The 19,171-nt window shown below is 33.8% G+C and overlaps 1 protein-coding gene across 1 annotated transcript in view; it reads left to right on the plus strand.

Moving 5' to 3' along the window:
* Positions 1-5,433: 5,433 nt before the first annotated feature.
* LOC120354178 (sodium channel protein Nach-like) overlaps positions 5,434-19,171 on the plus strand; it is a 34,408-nt gene continuing 20,670 nt past the window's right edge. The window contains exons 1-2 of the mRNA XM_039440685.1: positions 5,434-5,946; positions 14,789-14,942. Coding sequence (XP_039296619.1) covers positions 5,691-5,946; positions 14,789-14,942 — 410 coding nt within the window. The 5' untranslated portion in view covers positions 5,434-5,690. The remainder of the gene's footprint in view (positions 5,947-14,788; positions 14,943-19,171) is intronic.

Here is a 19,171-nt window from a genome sequence, read left to right on the forward strand (position 1 = left end):
CATGTCTCGTGTCGTCTGCAAAGCAGATAGCTTTTTGAATGCCGAGGCATACGTGGAACGCGTCCACAAGGAGTACAGTGAATGCCGAGGCATGTGTACATACGATTGTTCGCGCGAATCTGTACGGACGTGTGTACAAGGCTTTACCTTTGTGAAATAGGCCCCTGATGTGCTCCCCATTTGGTTTTGTAACGTCTCGTAGTCGCAGAATAGGTACAGAATGGAAATTGTGATTAATCGCCTATCTAACCAATGCTTTTACATAACGCCAATACTAAACACGTCACGTGACCTTGGGAAGTCCAATCCTGGTCTCTGATTGGCTCTCGTGGCAGTGAACAAGATCAATTGATCCGGATCATTAAAGTGATCCGAACCTACCACCAATACTATTACAATGCGGCGCTTCCTAACAAGATGGCGATTTAGCGTCAGGGTACTAGCCAATTTTCCGTATGTATGTATACGTGTCGTAGTTTCCTACTTTGTACTCTGCCATCTGGATCTGGTTGGTCGTTGCAACTGCAATTATTTTGAGCAGCTTCTCTTTGTCTCAGAAAAAGAGTAACGGCCAGCAACAGTCACAGTTATAACATAGTTATTCAAAAGTATTCTTTGAGTATCTATAGTGAGGTCCACGTTATAATGGTAGTTTATGATTTGCAATGGTGTTGCTATCCTTGTCTATCATTCAACAAATGTGAAAGAGTTGGGGGTTAGTTTTATTTAGGTTATATTTAATAATGTTTTATTAGGATAGTTAGGTTTTGCTTTAAAATGCAATATGCAGAAGGGCTAGGGTCTAGGTAGTTATGTTTTTTGATGTTTCAAAGGTAAAAGGATAGGTTAGGGATTAGGATTTTGCTTTGAACCACATTGTGAACATGTTCATGAAATGAACCAAATGTTTATGTTTGTTTAATAATGACGAATAAATCTAAAGTATTAAATGTGAAAGGGTTAGAGGTTAGGCTTTATTTAGGTTATATTAATAATGTGTTATTAGGATAGGTTGGGTTTTGCTTTGAAATTGCAATATTCTAGAAGGGCTAGGGTGCAGTTAGAGTTATGTTTTTGATGTTCAAATGTGAAAGGATAGGTTAGGGGGTGGGATTTTGCTTTGAAATCTAAATTATTAAATGTGAAGGGGTTAGTGGTTAGGTTTTTTCTGGATTATAATTAATATGTTCCATACGGTTAGGTTAGGTTTTGCTTAGAATTGCAATATGCTAGAAAGGGCTAGGGTCCAGGTAGAATTATGCTTTTTGATATTTCAAAGGTTGAAAGGTAGGTTAGGATTTTGCTTTGAAATTGCATATGCTGGGAGGGATTAGAGGTTTTTCGATAGTTATGTTTATTGATGTTTAAATGTAAAAAAGGAGGTTGAGGGTTCGGTTTTTGTTTTAAAATGACAATATGCTGACATAGGTATAATGTTTTGACATCCTAATAAAGTTTGAATTGACAATCTCATAACATATGTCATGTAGCAATTTTTTTCCTTACTTCAACCTACAATGGTTATGAAAAATTTACATCTACCATGTCTTCGTGTCGTCTGCAAATCAGATAGCTTTTTGAATGCCGAGGCATACGTGGAACGCGTCCACAAGGACGTACAGTGAATGCCGAGGCATGTGTACATACGATTGTTCGCGCGAATCTGTACGGACGTGTGTACAAGGCTTTACCTTTGTGAAATAGGCCCCTGATGTTGCTCCCCATTTGGTTTTGTAACGTCTCGTAGTCGCAGAATAGGTACAGAATGGAAACTTGTGATTAATCGCCTATCTAACCAATGCTTTTTACATAACGCCAATACTAAACACGTCACGTGACCTTGGGAAGTTCCAATCCTGGTCTTCTGATTGGCTCGTGGCAGTGAACAAGATCAATTGATCCGGATCATTAAAGTGATCCGAACCTACCACCAATACTATTACAATGCGGCGCTTCCTAACAAGATGGCGGATTTTAGCGTCAGGGTACTAGCCAATTTTCCGTACTGTATGTATACTGTGTCGTAGTTTCCTACTTTGTACTCTGTCATCTGGATCTGGTTGGTCGTTGCAACTGCAATTATTTTGTAAACAAGCATACAAATACAATATTTGTGACTTTCATTACGGTTTATTATATACATTTCTCATGAAATGTAATTTATTATAATATTCTCATTCAACATATCAGAGTCGTTATCAAGTCGTTTTAACAGTTTTCTTTGTAGATTCTTCATGAAGATACAAACTGTGAAGACAATACTACGTAAAGTAGCATTCATTTAGATTTCATAACCTAAATTGAATACAATAATTATTAGTTTACTATGCACAAAAATCAATAATAATTGTTATAAACTGAAAATAATTTTTATTTATAATTTACTCATTATGGAAGACGATTATCGACGTATTTATGTTGGCAATTTACCTGAGAAAGTCGACGAAGAACTGCTTTATGAATTATTTATTCAGGTAACTATCTAACATAATTATTTAGACACAAATCACACTACCTCAACTCAAATCGTACGATTTCAGTCGAGGATATCATTGTCTTATCTAAAATCATAAAACATAATTTTTATTAAGCATAACCTCACTTGTATTAAAAATGCATGGTACTATGATGTATCTCAAGTCGAGGCTCTACTCAGTCTCACAGTCGCGAGGTCGCGGAGACTAGAATCGACTGGTCTGAGTGTCGCCATTACATTGCGACATTGTGAAAACACATGCTGCGTCGAGAAGACACTAGAGTCGCAGTCTCTTCTCCACTTGAGTCGCATAAGTGTGAGTTGAACCTTAGGTTACTGGTAGGCTAATTCTTTCAGTTAATATCACTCTGTGCTCCATGTTGAGAAAAGCTGAAAATTAATTAATATTATTGCAATTCACGTCAAACTGTTGGAATTAATGGATAAAGTGTAATGATAGTAATGAATGATGTAGTATATGTATAAAGTAATCATATTACTATAATCGACGAGAAAAAAAATGGAAATCAATAGCCAAAATTTAATTTTTAAAGACCGATTTAACATGAAAATATCACTTTGAAATGCTGATTCTGGCCTAATCTAAAAATCACGAGACTCACTTGAAACTGTATTCCTTATAAAAAATAGCTTTTTAATAAATCAATAATTTGGTTGAATCTTATTAACTTATCACGGCATAATTTCATAATTAGCCGTATTTAAATTTCAACTGACTCTAATCTTGAAGTCACATCCTAAAAAAATAATGTTAGTAAATATTTTTAGATTCCTTCAACTTAGTAGCCTATTTCTGTATGATTTTCAACTTGCTTACTTCTGATTTTCACGTGCGAGGTGCTCGAACTTTCTGAATCTTTAGCGTGGGTGCTTTGCTTAAATCCTCTCGCCTGTTGCCAACCATGGTTTTGGAGAACAGCTGATTACTAGCGTTTCACAAAAGCAGAATTGTAAACTTGTAGTTACAATGAATTTCTACAAGTTTACAAGTGATTTGCTTGTTACAAACAAGTGTTTCACAAAGATTTTTATTGTAGCCAACAATTTTTGTCAAAATTACTTGTTCGTAACTATGAAATTTCTACCGAGGTGGAAAGCTATGTAAAGGATTTACAAGTGATCATTAAAATGATTTTAAATATTCGATAAATATGTCTAATAATCAAAAATGCCCTATATCCCTCTAAAATTCATTATTTTGGAAATATATGCATCAGGAAATTGAATTTAATAAATTTCAAAAATAGTTATTAATGTGTTACGGTACCTCATAGGCTATGTGTACTATAGTATATATACACAGTATATCTAGTATACATTATATATAGTACATCTACTATATATATACAGAGTACATATAGTGTGTATGTTACAAATTCAGCAATAAATGAAGTAGACTGTACAAAAAACATTATATTGCTTTCAAATATTTTCAAAGTAGGTAATTATTGAAAAGTACAAGTAACCTTTATAAAGGATGAAAAAAGGAAATCATCATGAAAATAGGTTATGTTTACTATTGAAGTACTTGTAGACTTGTAAAATTGTAAACTTGTAGATCATAAATTTTTGTGAAACGTGAGTACTTGTAAACTTGTAACTACAAGTACTTGTTCGTAACCATGGTTGGTAACAATACTTGTACCTTTGTGAAATAGGCCCCAGTAAGCGTCACTAGTGAGAAGAAGTTGATGTTGTTGGTTTTGACACTTTATGGTTCCTAAGCCTTTCTTCTCAAAGAAATACTAGAATTCATAACAGCCACTTATTGATTCCATCATTGATTCTGATGGATCATGATTCTAGAAACCTATAGACCTATATTTATATGTGTGAGTGGAAAATGTCATATACTTAATGTCCAAGAAAATTGTAGTGATACAAACCAAAGGTGGGATAAAGTTGGAGTAAAATATAGAGTTTAAGTAAAACTTATAAATCAATTAAAAAAGGCCCAAGTTAATTGGTGTTGTATTAGGACGTATAGAATGAAATTATTCTCAAGGGGGAAGTCAAAAGATATATAGTCCTAATTAGACCCAATTCAAATCTGAATTTCCTCCAAATTTTGTAGAGAAAAAAAGCCTAAAAAATGAAGACCCAATTTGTTTTATCTCTTTTCTGTATAGGGCTACTTTTTATAGATATAGAAAGAAAAATGAAAATGTCAGTACTCTTTTTGAATTATTTAATCACAACATGTTTCGGACATTGATGCCATTTTCAAGTGATATGTCGTATTTTCATCACATGGAAACAAGACATTGAAGTGCGTCATCAACAGAAATGGAAAATTGGTTACAATTATAAAGGCGGACGGAAATCCTGAAAGAATTGATCAGGGTCAAGGACAATATGCAGGACCATATGGACCCCAGAAGCATGGACACAAACATATTTCGGGCACTCCATCTCAATACAATGGACATTGGCCCTATGGAGGAGGTCATTGGGGAAGGGAACTAGGTCAAGTAGATGGAGGTCATCATGGAGGGGGTCATGGTGGTAGGGATCTAGGTCAAGTGGGTCATGGAGGAAGACATGATTATTATCATAATTAGCATGTGGCAAACACATAGACACATACCACCCTGTGTCAAAAGACTTTTAATAAAATTTACTGTGACAAAAAAGTTTTTTGGTTATTGAAGAAATAAAATTTTAAACAGCAATCATTCTTTTAATGAATTTGAAAAATCTGGTGTGGCGCACTCACACAACTTTCCTTGCCGTTATGAAAATTTATCACCTGACGCTAGTTTTCGCGCGCATCTCAAGTCTACTATTCTAAGATCTGAGCCAGTTGGTGACAGGACTATAACGCTGGAGACACAAGAGGTCTGCCATCTCTCCATAGTGAATGATTTAATAGAATCGAATTTCGAGCTTATTCCCATTTTTAGGTGAAAATGTTACTGAACATCAATTGTAGAGATTTTCATGCTCAATCTTTTCCACTTGAAATTTTTTGTTTAAATTGTATCTGGAGATTGATAATTGGGAATCTAAAATCAAACTTTGCATAGATGGGGAGCAAGTGGAGAAACTTCCTGATGTGAACGGTTTGAACGTTTTGAGAGGTTTCGGGGGAGATAGAAGGAATCCTTCGCTGGAAGATGAACTTAGTCGACGACAGACTGATGATGGACAGAGAGGTGCATTTGCGCCGCCTAACTTTGAACAGTTATTACAGATGGGCCAGCAACTTCAGCAATCCATTCCATCTTTCCGCACAATGATCAATCAGCCAAACTATTATCAGCAATCTGATTTGTCGATGATGCCTGATCACAGGCGGCGAGGTGTTGATCATCATCAGGCTAGAAATAGACATGTGATGCATCATCCTTATAGGGACGAAAGACCGCCGAGGTCTGATCAAAGACATAATCAGCATGGTGGTGGTCATTACCATCAATATGGTGGTCATCATCAACGAGAAAGAAAGGGTAGGCGACATTAAAATAATATGCTAAAGTGAGGTACTGGAGCTGAACTGTTTCTCCATACCTGATCATTTTCCAAATGAATATTTGAATTTTTTCAAAATTAAATATTTTCCAAATACATCTAATTTTCAAAAGCATAAGTCAATCTTGCTTGTGTAATTATTTTTTTCATGTTTCAATTCTCATTTTCTATTCATTCCATTTTTCAAGCTCCCTCACTAAAACATTTGGACTGTTGTATAAATTATGATTTGAACCGTTTTGGGTTTAAAAGCCTGTGGTACTTTTCTGTAAGTTGTGTAATTCTGAATGATGAAATAAATAGGATATTCTCCCTTATTAGCTTTTCTAGAAGGTTTCTCTTTGAAAATTAATACATTTCAATTCAAATTGCCACCTACATCATCATGACGAGGATACGTCTTAGTTCCTTCTCTTATTCTTAAGAGAGTTATTCTTAATTAGGACTCTCTCTTATTCTTAAACAGGCTTCGTTGGGAACTCATATAACGAGTACAGTGGACTGTTCAGGAGATAGTCTTTCATAGTTCTTCTGAAAATGAATGGCTTTTCTTTCTCTTTGATATTTTTTGGCAGAAGATTATAAAATTTACATCCCTGATTACGTGGCTGTCTTTTGGTTTTTTGTAGCTTATCAAATGGAATTTCCGAGTGTTAAAATAATCATAACACTTTCTCTGCATTCACATTACATTGAATTATCAGTCTACTTGTTGAAACACAGTTCCTCACTTACGTTCAATGACTATTCAATTAGAAGTTTGATAAATTGGCAGTACTTTTTTAGATTTACCGGAAGACGTTGTAGTCCAATCTTCTCCAACTGTAACTTATATTTTTCCTTTAAAATTAATAATTCGACTACAAATTAGAGAATCGTATCGTAAAGACTTGAATCCAAAAAGTGTTCTCCAACGATTTCCATTTTCATGAATAAGGTGAAGAAAACATTCATGTCAAGTCCATCAACGTGTTTTTTTTAATTTCTTTAATTTAATTTTTTAATGTAGCCTATAGTAAAAAAATCTGCTCATTAAAATGAGTTGTCTGACAATATAAGTAATCGTTACATTACACAACTTGGACATTCGTAGATTTTTTGTGTGTACGTACGTCCCTATACTTGAAATCATCATCGAAGATAATTTTGTAAATATTTTTTGGAATCAATTTATTTCCATTGTTAGAAGTTTCCACATTGAATTCTGTTTCAATTCAACGGTGCCTGTAATCTGCTGTTGGGATAAATATTATATTTTTGTGAAATTGTAGAGATATTGATATCTATTAGAAAATCTTGATGAGTCTGAATATTAATACCTTATTCCTAAGTTCATAGAAATCTCATCCCCATTAATGTAGAAATATGTAACCAGCCTTTCAAGTCCAGAGCTTATCTCATTTACAATCTTTTTCATAACAGTGTCAAAAAGTGTTGGAGTTGGGCATTATCTTGATCGAATTCTCTTTTCATACTTCCTGAATGAGGAGGCCTAGGTTGTAACTTATTTGAAATTCTGCGCTTAGTTATGAATAACGATATAACAAATCCTTAATAACTTCTTTCATTGCGAACGCTATTCTTTTGAGGGTAACATTTAGAGCTGTGTATAATAAACTATTCCCTTGTCAAACTTGAACTATGAATTTCTGAATGATAATATCTTCCATTTTGAGATAGTGTCAGTTTTAAATTGAATATTTCGAGCCCTTTTCAAATTCAAATATTTGAAGGAAAATTTAAATAGGCAGTAATGTTGAAAAGCTCATGTTTCTCTCAAGAATCGCTCATTGATCCTTGTGATAACCAGTAATCCGCTTGATACCGTAAGTATAGGTACGGCAGGCCTACAATTTATAATGAATTCAAATTTTTTGCTGAGGGTGATGTCCACATGAGCTCCAGGCTTTTGCGTGGGGATGAGATATGAGACTAATGAGAGTTAAAACTAAAAAGCCCACTGTAATTTAAAATTGATTTGATTCTTTCAAATTCATAATAGGCTATAATTTTATTGACTTCTAATTGGTTGGCCATTCTAGAACAATTAAATACTATTATTCTTCACTCATTCATGATGTATTCTATAGCATCCAGATAGATTAATGCAGCTTTGTACAGTTCAAATTCATCTGAATTTGTTTGAGTGGATTAATTTACATTAATTAGAGCAAGGTCTATAGAAAGAGGTCTGAACACGCGGCCATGTTGACATTTGTTTACTCGCTCTGTTAAGCGATGAGCTAATGACTAGCGAAGGAGCTAGTATAAGAAAGATAGTCTGCTATAATTTTAAAAGCCTATTCTATTTTATAAGCCTGCTAGAAAAGCCTATTCTAATATCATAAAATATAGTATAATTAAACGCCCGATTTTATAATAAATGTGGCTAAAATTACCGGTAGCATTGGTCTCCTGATCCTGACTTCATTCTATATAGACCTTGAATCAAAGTAATGAATAAAAATAATTTACACAAATTTGGTGAATCATGGGAAAAATATGTTATCAATAATGTAAATAATCATGTATAATGTAGGCTACATATTGTACAATAAAATATGATCAAAACTTATTAATTAATTCAATCTTTGTATTGCATCCATACATGAAACCGGTTAGTCTATATAAGCGACTTCCCGTTGATAAAGCGTTTCCTCCTCCTCTTATATTAGGTACTTCTTAAAATTAATATAGCCGGAATATAAATGAGGTATACGGTCGCCACGTGGAAATACTTTTGTAAACGGTCGCTGCGTGGATGGCCGCTTGAATAAAAATCTGGTGTGGCGCACTCACACAACTTTCCTTGCTCATATTTGAAACTGCGATCAGACTTCTGTATATGTATATATAAAATTGTTTTCAAAGTACTTTTTCTTTGTGTGAATAATATTGTGAAATTCGATGATTTTTTTAGTCGCCATTTTTTCAAAGTCGTCAAAACAGCTGTTCTACAGATGAAATATCTCGACTACCGTATGTGTTCTTTTTATGAGCTGCGCTACCTACCTACCTCATGCACGAGAAGGAGGTTACTAAGTCCATTTCTCAAGGATGGGGTGGACCCCCCCTTGGGTTTCCCAGAAAGGAGACTCATGCCAGTTGATAGAGCTGATAAATAACTATACAGGGTATGAATTTGAAAAAAATCGGTCAAGTTATTTTTGAGAAAATAATGAAAAACATGGTTTTTTAGTAATTATCCGTCATTTTTCTCGAGAATATTACGGAGCTCCTGCAATTTTCCCAGGAAAAAACTCATGTCATTTGATAGGGCTTATGAATAGCTATCCATGGTTTAAATTTGAAGAAAATCGTTAAAGCCGTTTTAGAGAAAACCGTGAAAAACATGTTTTTTTTTAGTCATTATCCGCCATTTTTCTCAAGAATATTACGGAGCTCATGGAATTTTTCCAGAAATGAGACTCATGCCAGTTGATAGTGCTTATGAATACCTATCTATTCATGGTATGAATTTGAAGAAAATCGTTAGAGCCGTTTTCGAGAAAACGGTGAAAAACATGGATTTTTAGTCATTATCCGCCATTTTTCTCAAGAATATTACGGAGCTCCTGAAATTTTCCAGAAATGAGACTCATGCCAGTTGATAGGGCTTATAAATAGCTATCCATGGTATAGATTTGAAGGAAATCGTTAGAGCCGTTTTCGGGAAAACCGTGATAAACATGGATTTTTAGTCATTATCCGCCATTTTTCTCAAGAATATTACGGCGTTCCTGAAATTTTCCCAGAAATGAGACTCATGTCAGTTGATAGGGCTTATAAATAGCTATCCATGGTATAAATTTGAAGAAAATCGTTAGAGCCGTTTTCGAGAAAAACGTGAAAAACATGGTTTTTTAGTAATTATCCGCCATTTTTTCCGCCATCTTGAATTGGATTTTATTGAATTTCTTATTGTCGGATCCTCATGGTATAAGGACCTTAAGTTTAAAATTTCAAGTCAATCGGTTAATTAGGAATGGAGTTATCGTGTTCACAGACATACACACATATACACACACACAGACCAACACCCAAAAATCATTTTTTTGGACTCAGGGGACCTTGAAACGTATAGAAAACATGAAATTAGGGTACCTTAATTTTTTTTGGAAAGCAATACTTTCCTTACCTATAGTAATAGGGCAAGGAAAGTAAAAAGGTACTCAATCATAGGATATGATGACTGCCGCGTGGCATTTCATAGATGCTGGGTTCGATTCCCACTTGCATAAAGATTTTGTAGGAGAGCGTTCATCAATTTGTGCATAGGCCTACATGGTTTCTCTGATGTCATCATGTTCTTATGCGGAATTCTTTCATATTAACACATTAAGATTTAGTTTTATTAATTACTAGCCGTCAGGCTCGCTTCGCTCGCCTGCATTTTTCATTTGAGCATTTTTATCATATGTTAGAGCAATCCAGTCGGGGGTCCAGACTAAACGTCTGGCTAAACGGATATGGCGAGCGAAGCGAGCCTGACGGCTAGTAATATAATATTCCCAGGATTAAAGTAGCAGTGCCCAATCAATTTTTCCGCGATAAATGCATTTCAATCTTCAACTTTGTGCCAACCTAACAAAGTCAACTCAACTTAATGCCAACCTGACAAAATTATTAATTTAGTTGCCAGTTAATAACTGTTTCGAAGAGGTACTCTATCTAGATTATAGTTCTATAGTAACATATGATATGGAAATTTCAATTATGATTAAGAGATTGGGAGAAGAAGAATATACATGCTAAAAGACAAACTTTAAACCCTTAAAACAACCCTTAGAGTTAAAATATTGCCAAAAGATTTCTTAGTGCGCCTCTAAAGGGCCAACTGAACATACCTACCAAATTTGAACGTTTTTGGTCCGGTAGATTTTTAGTTATGCGAGTGAGTGAGTGAGTGAGTCAGTCAGTCAGTCAGTGAGTGAGTGCCATTTCGCTTTTATATATATAGATTATCAAATGATATATTCCTCTTGATATTATATAGATTTATAGAACATCTCAAGGGACCGCTCAAAAAAAAGCTCTATTGTAACAGGTATGTACTAAATCGGGTTCTACACGGTACTATATCGAGGTTGAATGCTTTTCATGAACGTATCAAGGGACCAAGGATGGTATATAGCAAGTTGCCTCGATCGCGTTTACCTACGCGCATGAGATGGCATGAGCCTACGTCAGACTGCGACCTCTCGGCAAACGCCGGCTTCCTTTAAGAATTACATACAAAACATCGCGTCAAATATCAATTCCTCACATGAAAACCGCTGTATTGATGAAAAATATGAATATGCGATTCAAATCAGAAAGAAAATAGCTTCACATCAATTTGTAATTTGAAAACATTAATTAATTTCCAGAAAATACTTGAATCTATTACTAGGTATATTATTCAATCCGTAGAACCAATTCATCAGTGAAAAGGGTGGTAACTTATTTGTTTTGGACTTATTTTGAACAATAATATGACAAAATAAAGAAAACAAATATAATTTTTAGCTTGTCATCCAATTATATTCAGAAATGATTGTTTTTTACTTGACAATCGTTTGTGAAAGTAAATAGTATCAGCGCCCGGAATGCTGAGTAGTCGCAAAGCATTATTCTGTATAATGATGACTATTTGTTCAGGACTATACTCATTGACAAATACCTAGAATAAATTTAGGGAATTCATTAGACTGATCATAATATTACAAGCTAATTTAGATCGTTGAACTGTCTGGCTACCAATAAGATTATGTCAGTTGTCTACTGGAAAGCGTAATGCCAACACATAGCCTAGCTCTTTTATACCGTAGGCCTACCTAGTGTTTTTGTTTCAACTCAATGCAGTATTATTATTATTTCCTACAGTTACATTGAAAAGTGGCCATTGCTGCACTGATTACAGAACGCAAAGAATAACTTTTCCGCTCTAGTGCGGGAAAAAATTTTCTGCACTCCAGATTTTCAACATGGCAACACAAAATACTTATTAGGTTATATGGAGCAACAGTGCAGCAAAATCAAAATGAAGTTGGTAACAGTGACTGCTGTGGCTGCTATAGTGAGCAGAGGTGCAACCAAGCACAACGCGCTAATTATTAGTATTAGATATTATAACCAAGGACAACATTTTTATTCAATTTGACAATAAATTAAGGTTTTTATCAATAATAAAATTACACAGAAAAACATTTGATGGATTTCAGGCAATTTTACCCATAATTACCCACTTTTCATATTCAATGGTAACTGTAGGAAAAACTTAATGTGAAATACGTGCACAAAGTTCCTCTGCTGCACTCAACAAACCATTCCGCCCTCGCCTACGGCTCAGGCGTAAACGTTTCTTTCGGTGCAGCAAACTGTCACTTTGCGCACTAGTTGCACAAATAACTATTGACGATTGTTAGTATTTTTTATTGATGACTGTTATTAATATTAATCATGCCACTTAATGAAGTAGGCCTAATGTACATTCTGATTAACAAGTGAGTTCTGCGTTTTTTCTATGTGGTTATTCTGTGTAATGTGCGTGAATGAAATTGTTTGATGGTAGGTTTCGAGCTTTATTTCCAGTATTTTTTTTATATATATAATAATCGTTTATAATGCCAGGAGAAAGGTGTGCAGTTGTTAAACTTATTAATAAGTTTATTTCTTTAACCTTCTAGTCGTGACCCTAAATTTCTCTGGTGTTCGTCGTGAACCTGGGTCCTGAAAACCCACTTTTTCCATCAATTATTTAAAGCAGAATCTATTTTTTATTTTTGATTTCAATGTGTCCATGGATACTCAATTTTCATGGCAAAAACCATTGCAAAGAGCACTTGTGTAAAGCAAGAATAGAGCTTAATTTATTATAATTCAGTATTCTTTTACTAACTATAAATTTGAATACCATTGTTAGTTTCTCATAAAATGTTTCAACTACCGTACCTTAGAGTATGGTAGTGAAATGCACTCTTATTTCTTGATGAAATAACAGCATTGAAAGTTGTAATTTTTTGTTCATAATTAGGATAAATAGAAATCTATATAATGGTTTAATGATGTTAATACATTCTTAGGGCAGATTTAGATTGGTTATTTTTGTGATAATGTTAGGAAACCGTTGATGGATTCGCATTGTTGTTGTTGATAAAATTACGTTAATATCATCAGAGAAATATCCTGAAATTCCTAAAGAAGTTGCTAGATCTTTCCATAAACAAAGGACCTTCATGAGGAAGAAATTTCTTAATGATAATCTAAATAAAAGGAAGAACTACAACGACGCGAGAAAAAGTAAGAGAAAGTACAAAAAACTCGTTTGAAATAGTATTTATTGAATTGAATCATGTAGGCTACTCAAACGATTTGTTTTAGACTCGCTAGTAACATTATAGGATTTTTACTGATAATTTGCTTTGACATTGTTTCAAAGAGGATAAAATTCTGAACATTTTGATGTCATTCACTTCTATGTAGTGTTGATGGTTAATTTGCTATAAGGGCTCAAAGTTAGGCATTTTTACGTTTGAATACGTGTTAAGCCGGACCGAGAGGTCGCAGCATGACGTCACACCATAGCCGGCTGCGTTCTCCACGCGTCTTATGGGATCAAGGCAACCTTCTATACACTATTTATAACACTATTTATAACACTATTTATAACACTATTTTTACACTAATTCTTGTCAAGAGACTGCATAAAAATGCACTATAACGGGATGTACGGTACTCTTATAGATCGAGGTTCCAGTGTGTAGGCTATATCAAGTCGCAAAACCTGCTATCACACTCTTTAAAAATGCTATTTTGCTATTTATCAAGCTTTTTAATTTAAGATCTATGCTGTATAGTGTATAGATTATTGACAATACACCTCCATATTTATTGAAATTCTTCGATGTAATTCAAATACGTACCGTACTCATTATCTTCAATTGTAAATGTAGCCTATTCAGTATTCATGCAAATAAAAGTACATAGAATTATCAATATCGATGCCTGGATCTAGGCCTATGTACTGTATGGTCAGTTTGATAAGTGTTGCATCTCAGAATCAGGCTTCAATACGGTATACTATATACTCACCTGTAATCAGCAATGAAAATAATATTGAAGATTCCTATTTGGAAGAACTGGGCTTTTTGAATTATTGTCGGTCTTGGTCAATACAATAATAATATAATAGGGTCACTGTATACCAAGAAAACATCATATTTTCAACAAAATTATAGAGCAATTTTCCAGTATAATGTTTCAAGCTTTTTGGAAAGTCACAACTGAATGAAGAGAGATGAATTGAACTTCTTAACTTGTTGCAACTACTCCAATCATGCGTGAAGTAGTGATTTTTGTCAGTATTTACCGGTACATGAATTTCAATTTATTGACCCAAAACACTAACTTTGTCAACACTAGTCAATAACTTTAAACTCTCGATGGAAACCCTACATAATGCATCATATCCATAAAGTGGAAGGGTTTTATGAAATAGGTACCCTTTGGAAATTTATGTATTGTTTTAAACTTTAATAGCAACACTATTATTGATGTATATTGTTACTTTAATAGCAACACTATTATTCTTGAATTTGAAAAAAATAATAATGTAGAAATAATCATAGAAATACAATGTGGTGATATACGGTAGTTCTTAAAATTAATTATTTAATGGAATTTTGATGTCCTTATAATAAATTAAATAATACTATATCAAGCCGTAATCAGACTTCACCCGCACCCTATACTGTATAATTTGCCACTAAGTGAGAATCAATTGCCAGCAAAACCAATTATAGGCCTACTGTCTAATCTATGTTTTTCTTTTAGAAGTAGAAGTAGGCTACTGTGAATTCACTGTACAACAGCAGCTATCTTTGGTGATGAAGATTTTTGGCGTTTTAAAAAAAGTTGCAATTGAGTTTTGCTCGGCAACATCTTTACATGGAATGCAATATACTGTTGAGCCTCGGAGAGCACCCATTGAAAGGTAACAGATCACCACTATATTATACAAAACGTTTTTCTTCGTTATTTTCATGATGTCAAAGTCTATGTATAATCCATACCGTATTCATGATGCAATATTATTTCTTTTCTCTGAAGAGATGGCTGTAGGCTATATATATATATATATATATATATATATATATATATATATATATTATATATATATACGGTATATGTATATATACCATACATATACTGTACGGTATATATATACTGTATATATATATATATGTATATATATATATATATATATATATATATATATATATATATATATATCTGATTGACAAAATATTGGTGTAATGTGCACCTCAGTTTTCAATATATTTTTTACTCACCAAAACCTGATATAAATAACAGTCTATTGCTAATAATATGGGCCTACTCATGATCATGAATCATGGAACTAAGCCAGCCAACAACTACCGGTACTAGAGGTAACTCATTTGGTCAGTCAGTGTCAACTCATCCATTTCGCAGAAAAATCTTTACCTACTGTATCTCTTCATTCTTTATTGACCGAAGCGAAGCTGAGGTCTTAGTTTCGACTCGATCAGAATTTTCTGTTTGTTTGTACCGCAGTTACAGTCGCAGTTATTGTCCGATTTGGATGAAATTTGGTATGCAAGTTCTTTGAAACAAGGCGCAGAAACGTACGGTATGTGTAACGATTTCTGATAAGACCTCTGGTTTTTTGTAATTAAAAAAACCGTAGACTAACCTCTATCCAGAAAGGATGTGTCTTTGAAGAAACAGCAATTCAAGTTCATACTTTTTCGCATCAATTGTTACGAGCACCTGGTGGCTGAGTCGGTTAGACCGTGGCTTCTCACACTGTTTGACCGAGGTTCAAATTTCGTTCTCACCAAAGTTTTTTTGCAGATGATACTAATTGTTTTTATCTTATTCTAATAATATATCATTATAAAATAAATTATTATGATTAGATAGAATAATCAAATTGAATCATCTTATTATATTATTAAATTGTTTTACAAATTATTTAAAATAAATCTTTATTGTATTGGAGTCCAATGTACAGCAGTAGTAGAAAAAATTTGTATGTAAAGGTATAAAGGTAAAATCTGTATGTTAAGTTATAAAGGTTAATTTTGTTTTTCTATTTGTGTAGTTGAGAAGTTGATATTGCGGTAATTATTCATATTAAATGCAAAACATTAAGAAATTGTCAAAAAACCACAGATTTATTGATACTTAGAAAGACCGGTTTCGGTGATTACACCATTGTCAATCTCTGATAAAGACCGAAACTGGTCTTTCTAAGTATCAATGAATCTGTGGTTTTTTGACAATTTCTTAGTCTTTTTCATTTTAAAGGTGAAATTTGTATGTATTTGATATAAAGGTACCTCCTTGATAAGTTCAGTATCCCTTCAAACAGTGTCTCTAGCACTTTCAATGGAGAAAATAATAGATGATATGGCTAAATCTTCACAATACACTTATCGTAATTATTGTACTGGCCCTTCTCATTGAATTGAAAGTTGTATTCATGAGCGAGGTCTACTCTTCGCAGAACTGCTACTAGTAATACTATAGGCTAAATGTTTCATTGTTGATAGTATTTAATCAATTTTCAACTTATTTATTTCACATTGAAAAACTTTTCAGATAGTTTATTAGTTCCAGGAATAACAATTTTTTCCAGTCATTTAAATAAAAGAAACGGATATTGATAAGTTTTTGTAAAAAAACTGATCTTGCAATCCAACTTTCAGTAGTTCCAGGTCAAAAATATATAAGTTATCCCAATTAGCCAAATTTATACTAGATTATGAAATTACATTTATGTATGCCTATAGAAAAATTTAGATATTGTGTAATTGTTATGAGAAAATCATTCTATTCTGATTCTTTATAATAGTGTGATATAAATTTTAGCTATATGGAGATGTCTATTATTGTTTAGAAGAGGCCTTTATATAGGTATAGTTTAGATTCTATTTCAGATTATTCTGGAAATTGGCTGTAGTTGCAGCATTAGTCGGTTCATTATTGAGTTTTCTTGCAATATACAATACGAAGTATTCTCAAGTTATCACCTCGCTTGTGACTACCAGCTATACTAACTTCAAATATGAACAGCTAGCCTTGACTATCTGCAACAACAACAAAGCATCAAAATCCTCTGTTGATCGTTTCTTCAAAATGATGTGAGTTAACAGTTATTAGATTTTCCATTGTGAGTCTGTTGACTATTTCATCACATATATGAACAGAGTGTATCAAGTTCATAAAACAAAATGGCGGCCGTTTAAAATGTTATTCCTTGAATAACAAAAAAAAAACACATTCAGTTTACAGAAAAAACTTTTTTTAGTGAATTTGATCACATAAATCGATTGACACATCATTTCTCAAAATTTAACGAGTTTTGGGTAAGATATGGTAGCTTTTGTGATAGGTGACAGCGTGGTAAAAATGCTAAGGTGACAAGAATGCGATGGACGGATAGACACCTATAGCACAGAATATACAGAATGGAAACTTGTAATCAATCGCCTATCTAACCAATGCTTTTTACATGACGCCAATACTAAACACGTCACGTGACCTTGGGAAGTTCCAATCCTGATCTTCTGATTGGCTCTTGGCAGTGAATGAGATCAATTGATCCGGGTCATTGAAGTGATCCGAACCTACCATCAATACTATTACAATGCGGCGCTTCCTAACAAGATGGCGGATTTTGACGTCAGGATATAGCCAAGTTTCCGTACTGTATGTATACTGTGCCTATAGTCTGTCCAAACTGCCATGAGCCCTGAAAGATTAAGCCGACCCTCGCTCCCCCACGCGCAGGCACACACGTCCGGCCTACCTGCGTAATTGATATACTATGTATACTATGTAGTAAACAGGTAGACAGACCGTCCCTTTACTCACATACACAAAAGAAAACTGCGCTTGTGTGTGTGAGTAGTAGGATGGTCGGCCTAATCCTTCAGAGCTCATGCCTGTTTGGACATAGTATAGTTGCGTAGACTTCCACCCGTCACCGATGAAAGTTTGCTGCAGTGCACGCACCAAGGCATGCTGCTGAAGTCTGCCTCAATAATGCAACAATCTCCATTTGCTTTGCATGCTGTTAGTAAGCGATTTTAGATTATTTCAAACAATAATAAATCGTCACATAATACTCTAAAGGTAGTTCACTATCACCAAAGCTGCCATATCTCTCTTAATATTCTTTCAATCTTGTAAAATGAGTTGTCAATTGATTTGTAATTGAATTTACTAAAAAAAGGTACTCTTGTATTTTTTTCTTTTAAGATCATCCATTTTTACTGTTATTCAAGAAATACGATTTTAAACGACCGCCATTACATGTTTTATGAATTTGAAACAAATTTTGTAGCTCACTTTCCAGTTGTCATGAAACAACGACCCCCCCGGTGATGTTGCGAAGATTCATCTCCATGTCCAGTAATCGCCATACTTTAATTATTTTCTAGATTGGCCATGACTAAGCTATTATTAATATAAAAACAAAATGGCGGCTTTGTGTGTGTGTGTGTGTTTACAGACAGTTAGAAAGTTATGTTTCGTACCCAGGAACAATACCCTTGAATATTGGTAGGACTGGGAACACTCGACTGTTGCCTGATTACTGAACTCAATATTATATTCATATCATTATATTTAAAAAAATGTAACATCAATTTTCTTTCAATCGCCTCAGGACTTTCCTAATTCGGAAATCAAACAGGAATCTAAAGAATTAATAGACTATATAATTATGTCTCACTGGATACAAGACAATTTTTAATTCAGTATCCTTCATTCAATTAAATACAATGGAATAATCTAGGATTTACAATTGATTCTCTTTAGTAAGGAAAATCTTCTAGAATAGGATTTATTGATTTCCTTTAATATGATTAATAATAAACTTTGAAATTTTACCATTGTTGCATGTTGCATCGTACTATTCATTATAGTCCTTCATTCTGATTTAACAAATATGCTAAACAAGGATAGGAAATCAATATTAATCAAGTACTATTAATTTTGAATCCAGTAAGCTTATCTTGAACTAATGAGGAATATTATGGGTATAATATTAGGTCCAAACAGGTCATAATACAAGTATATTTTATTTAGGAATATTGCGCATTTATAATACCGTATAATATTATGTATAATATTATTTTGAGTGACATATTTTTTTCACTGCTGGTGTATATG

The sequence above is a fragment of the Nilaparvata lugens genome, chromosome 14 (assembly GCF_014356525.2).
Source record: "Nilaparvata lugens isolate BPH chromosome 14, ASM1435652v1, whole genome shotgun sequence".
NCBI lineage: Eukaryota > Metazoa > Arthropoda > Insecta > Hemiptera > Delphacidae > Nilaparvata > Nilaparvata lugens.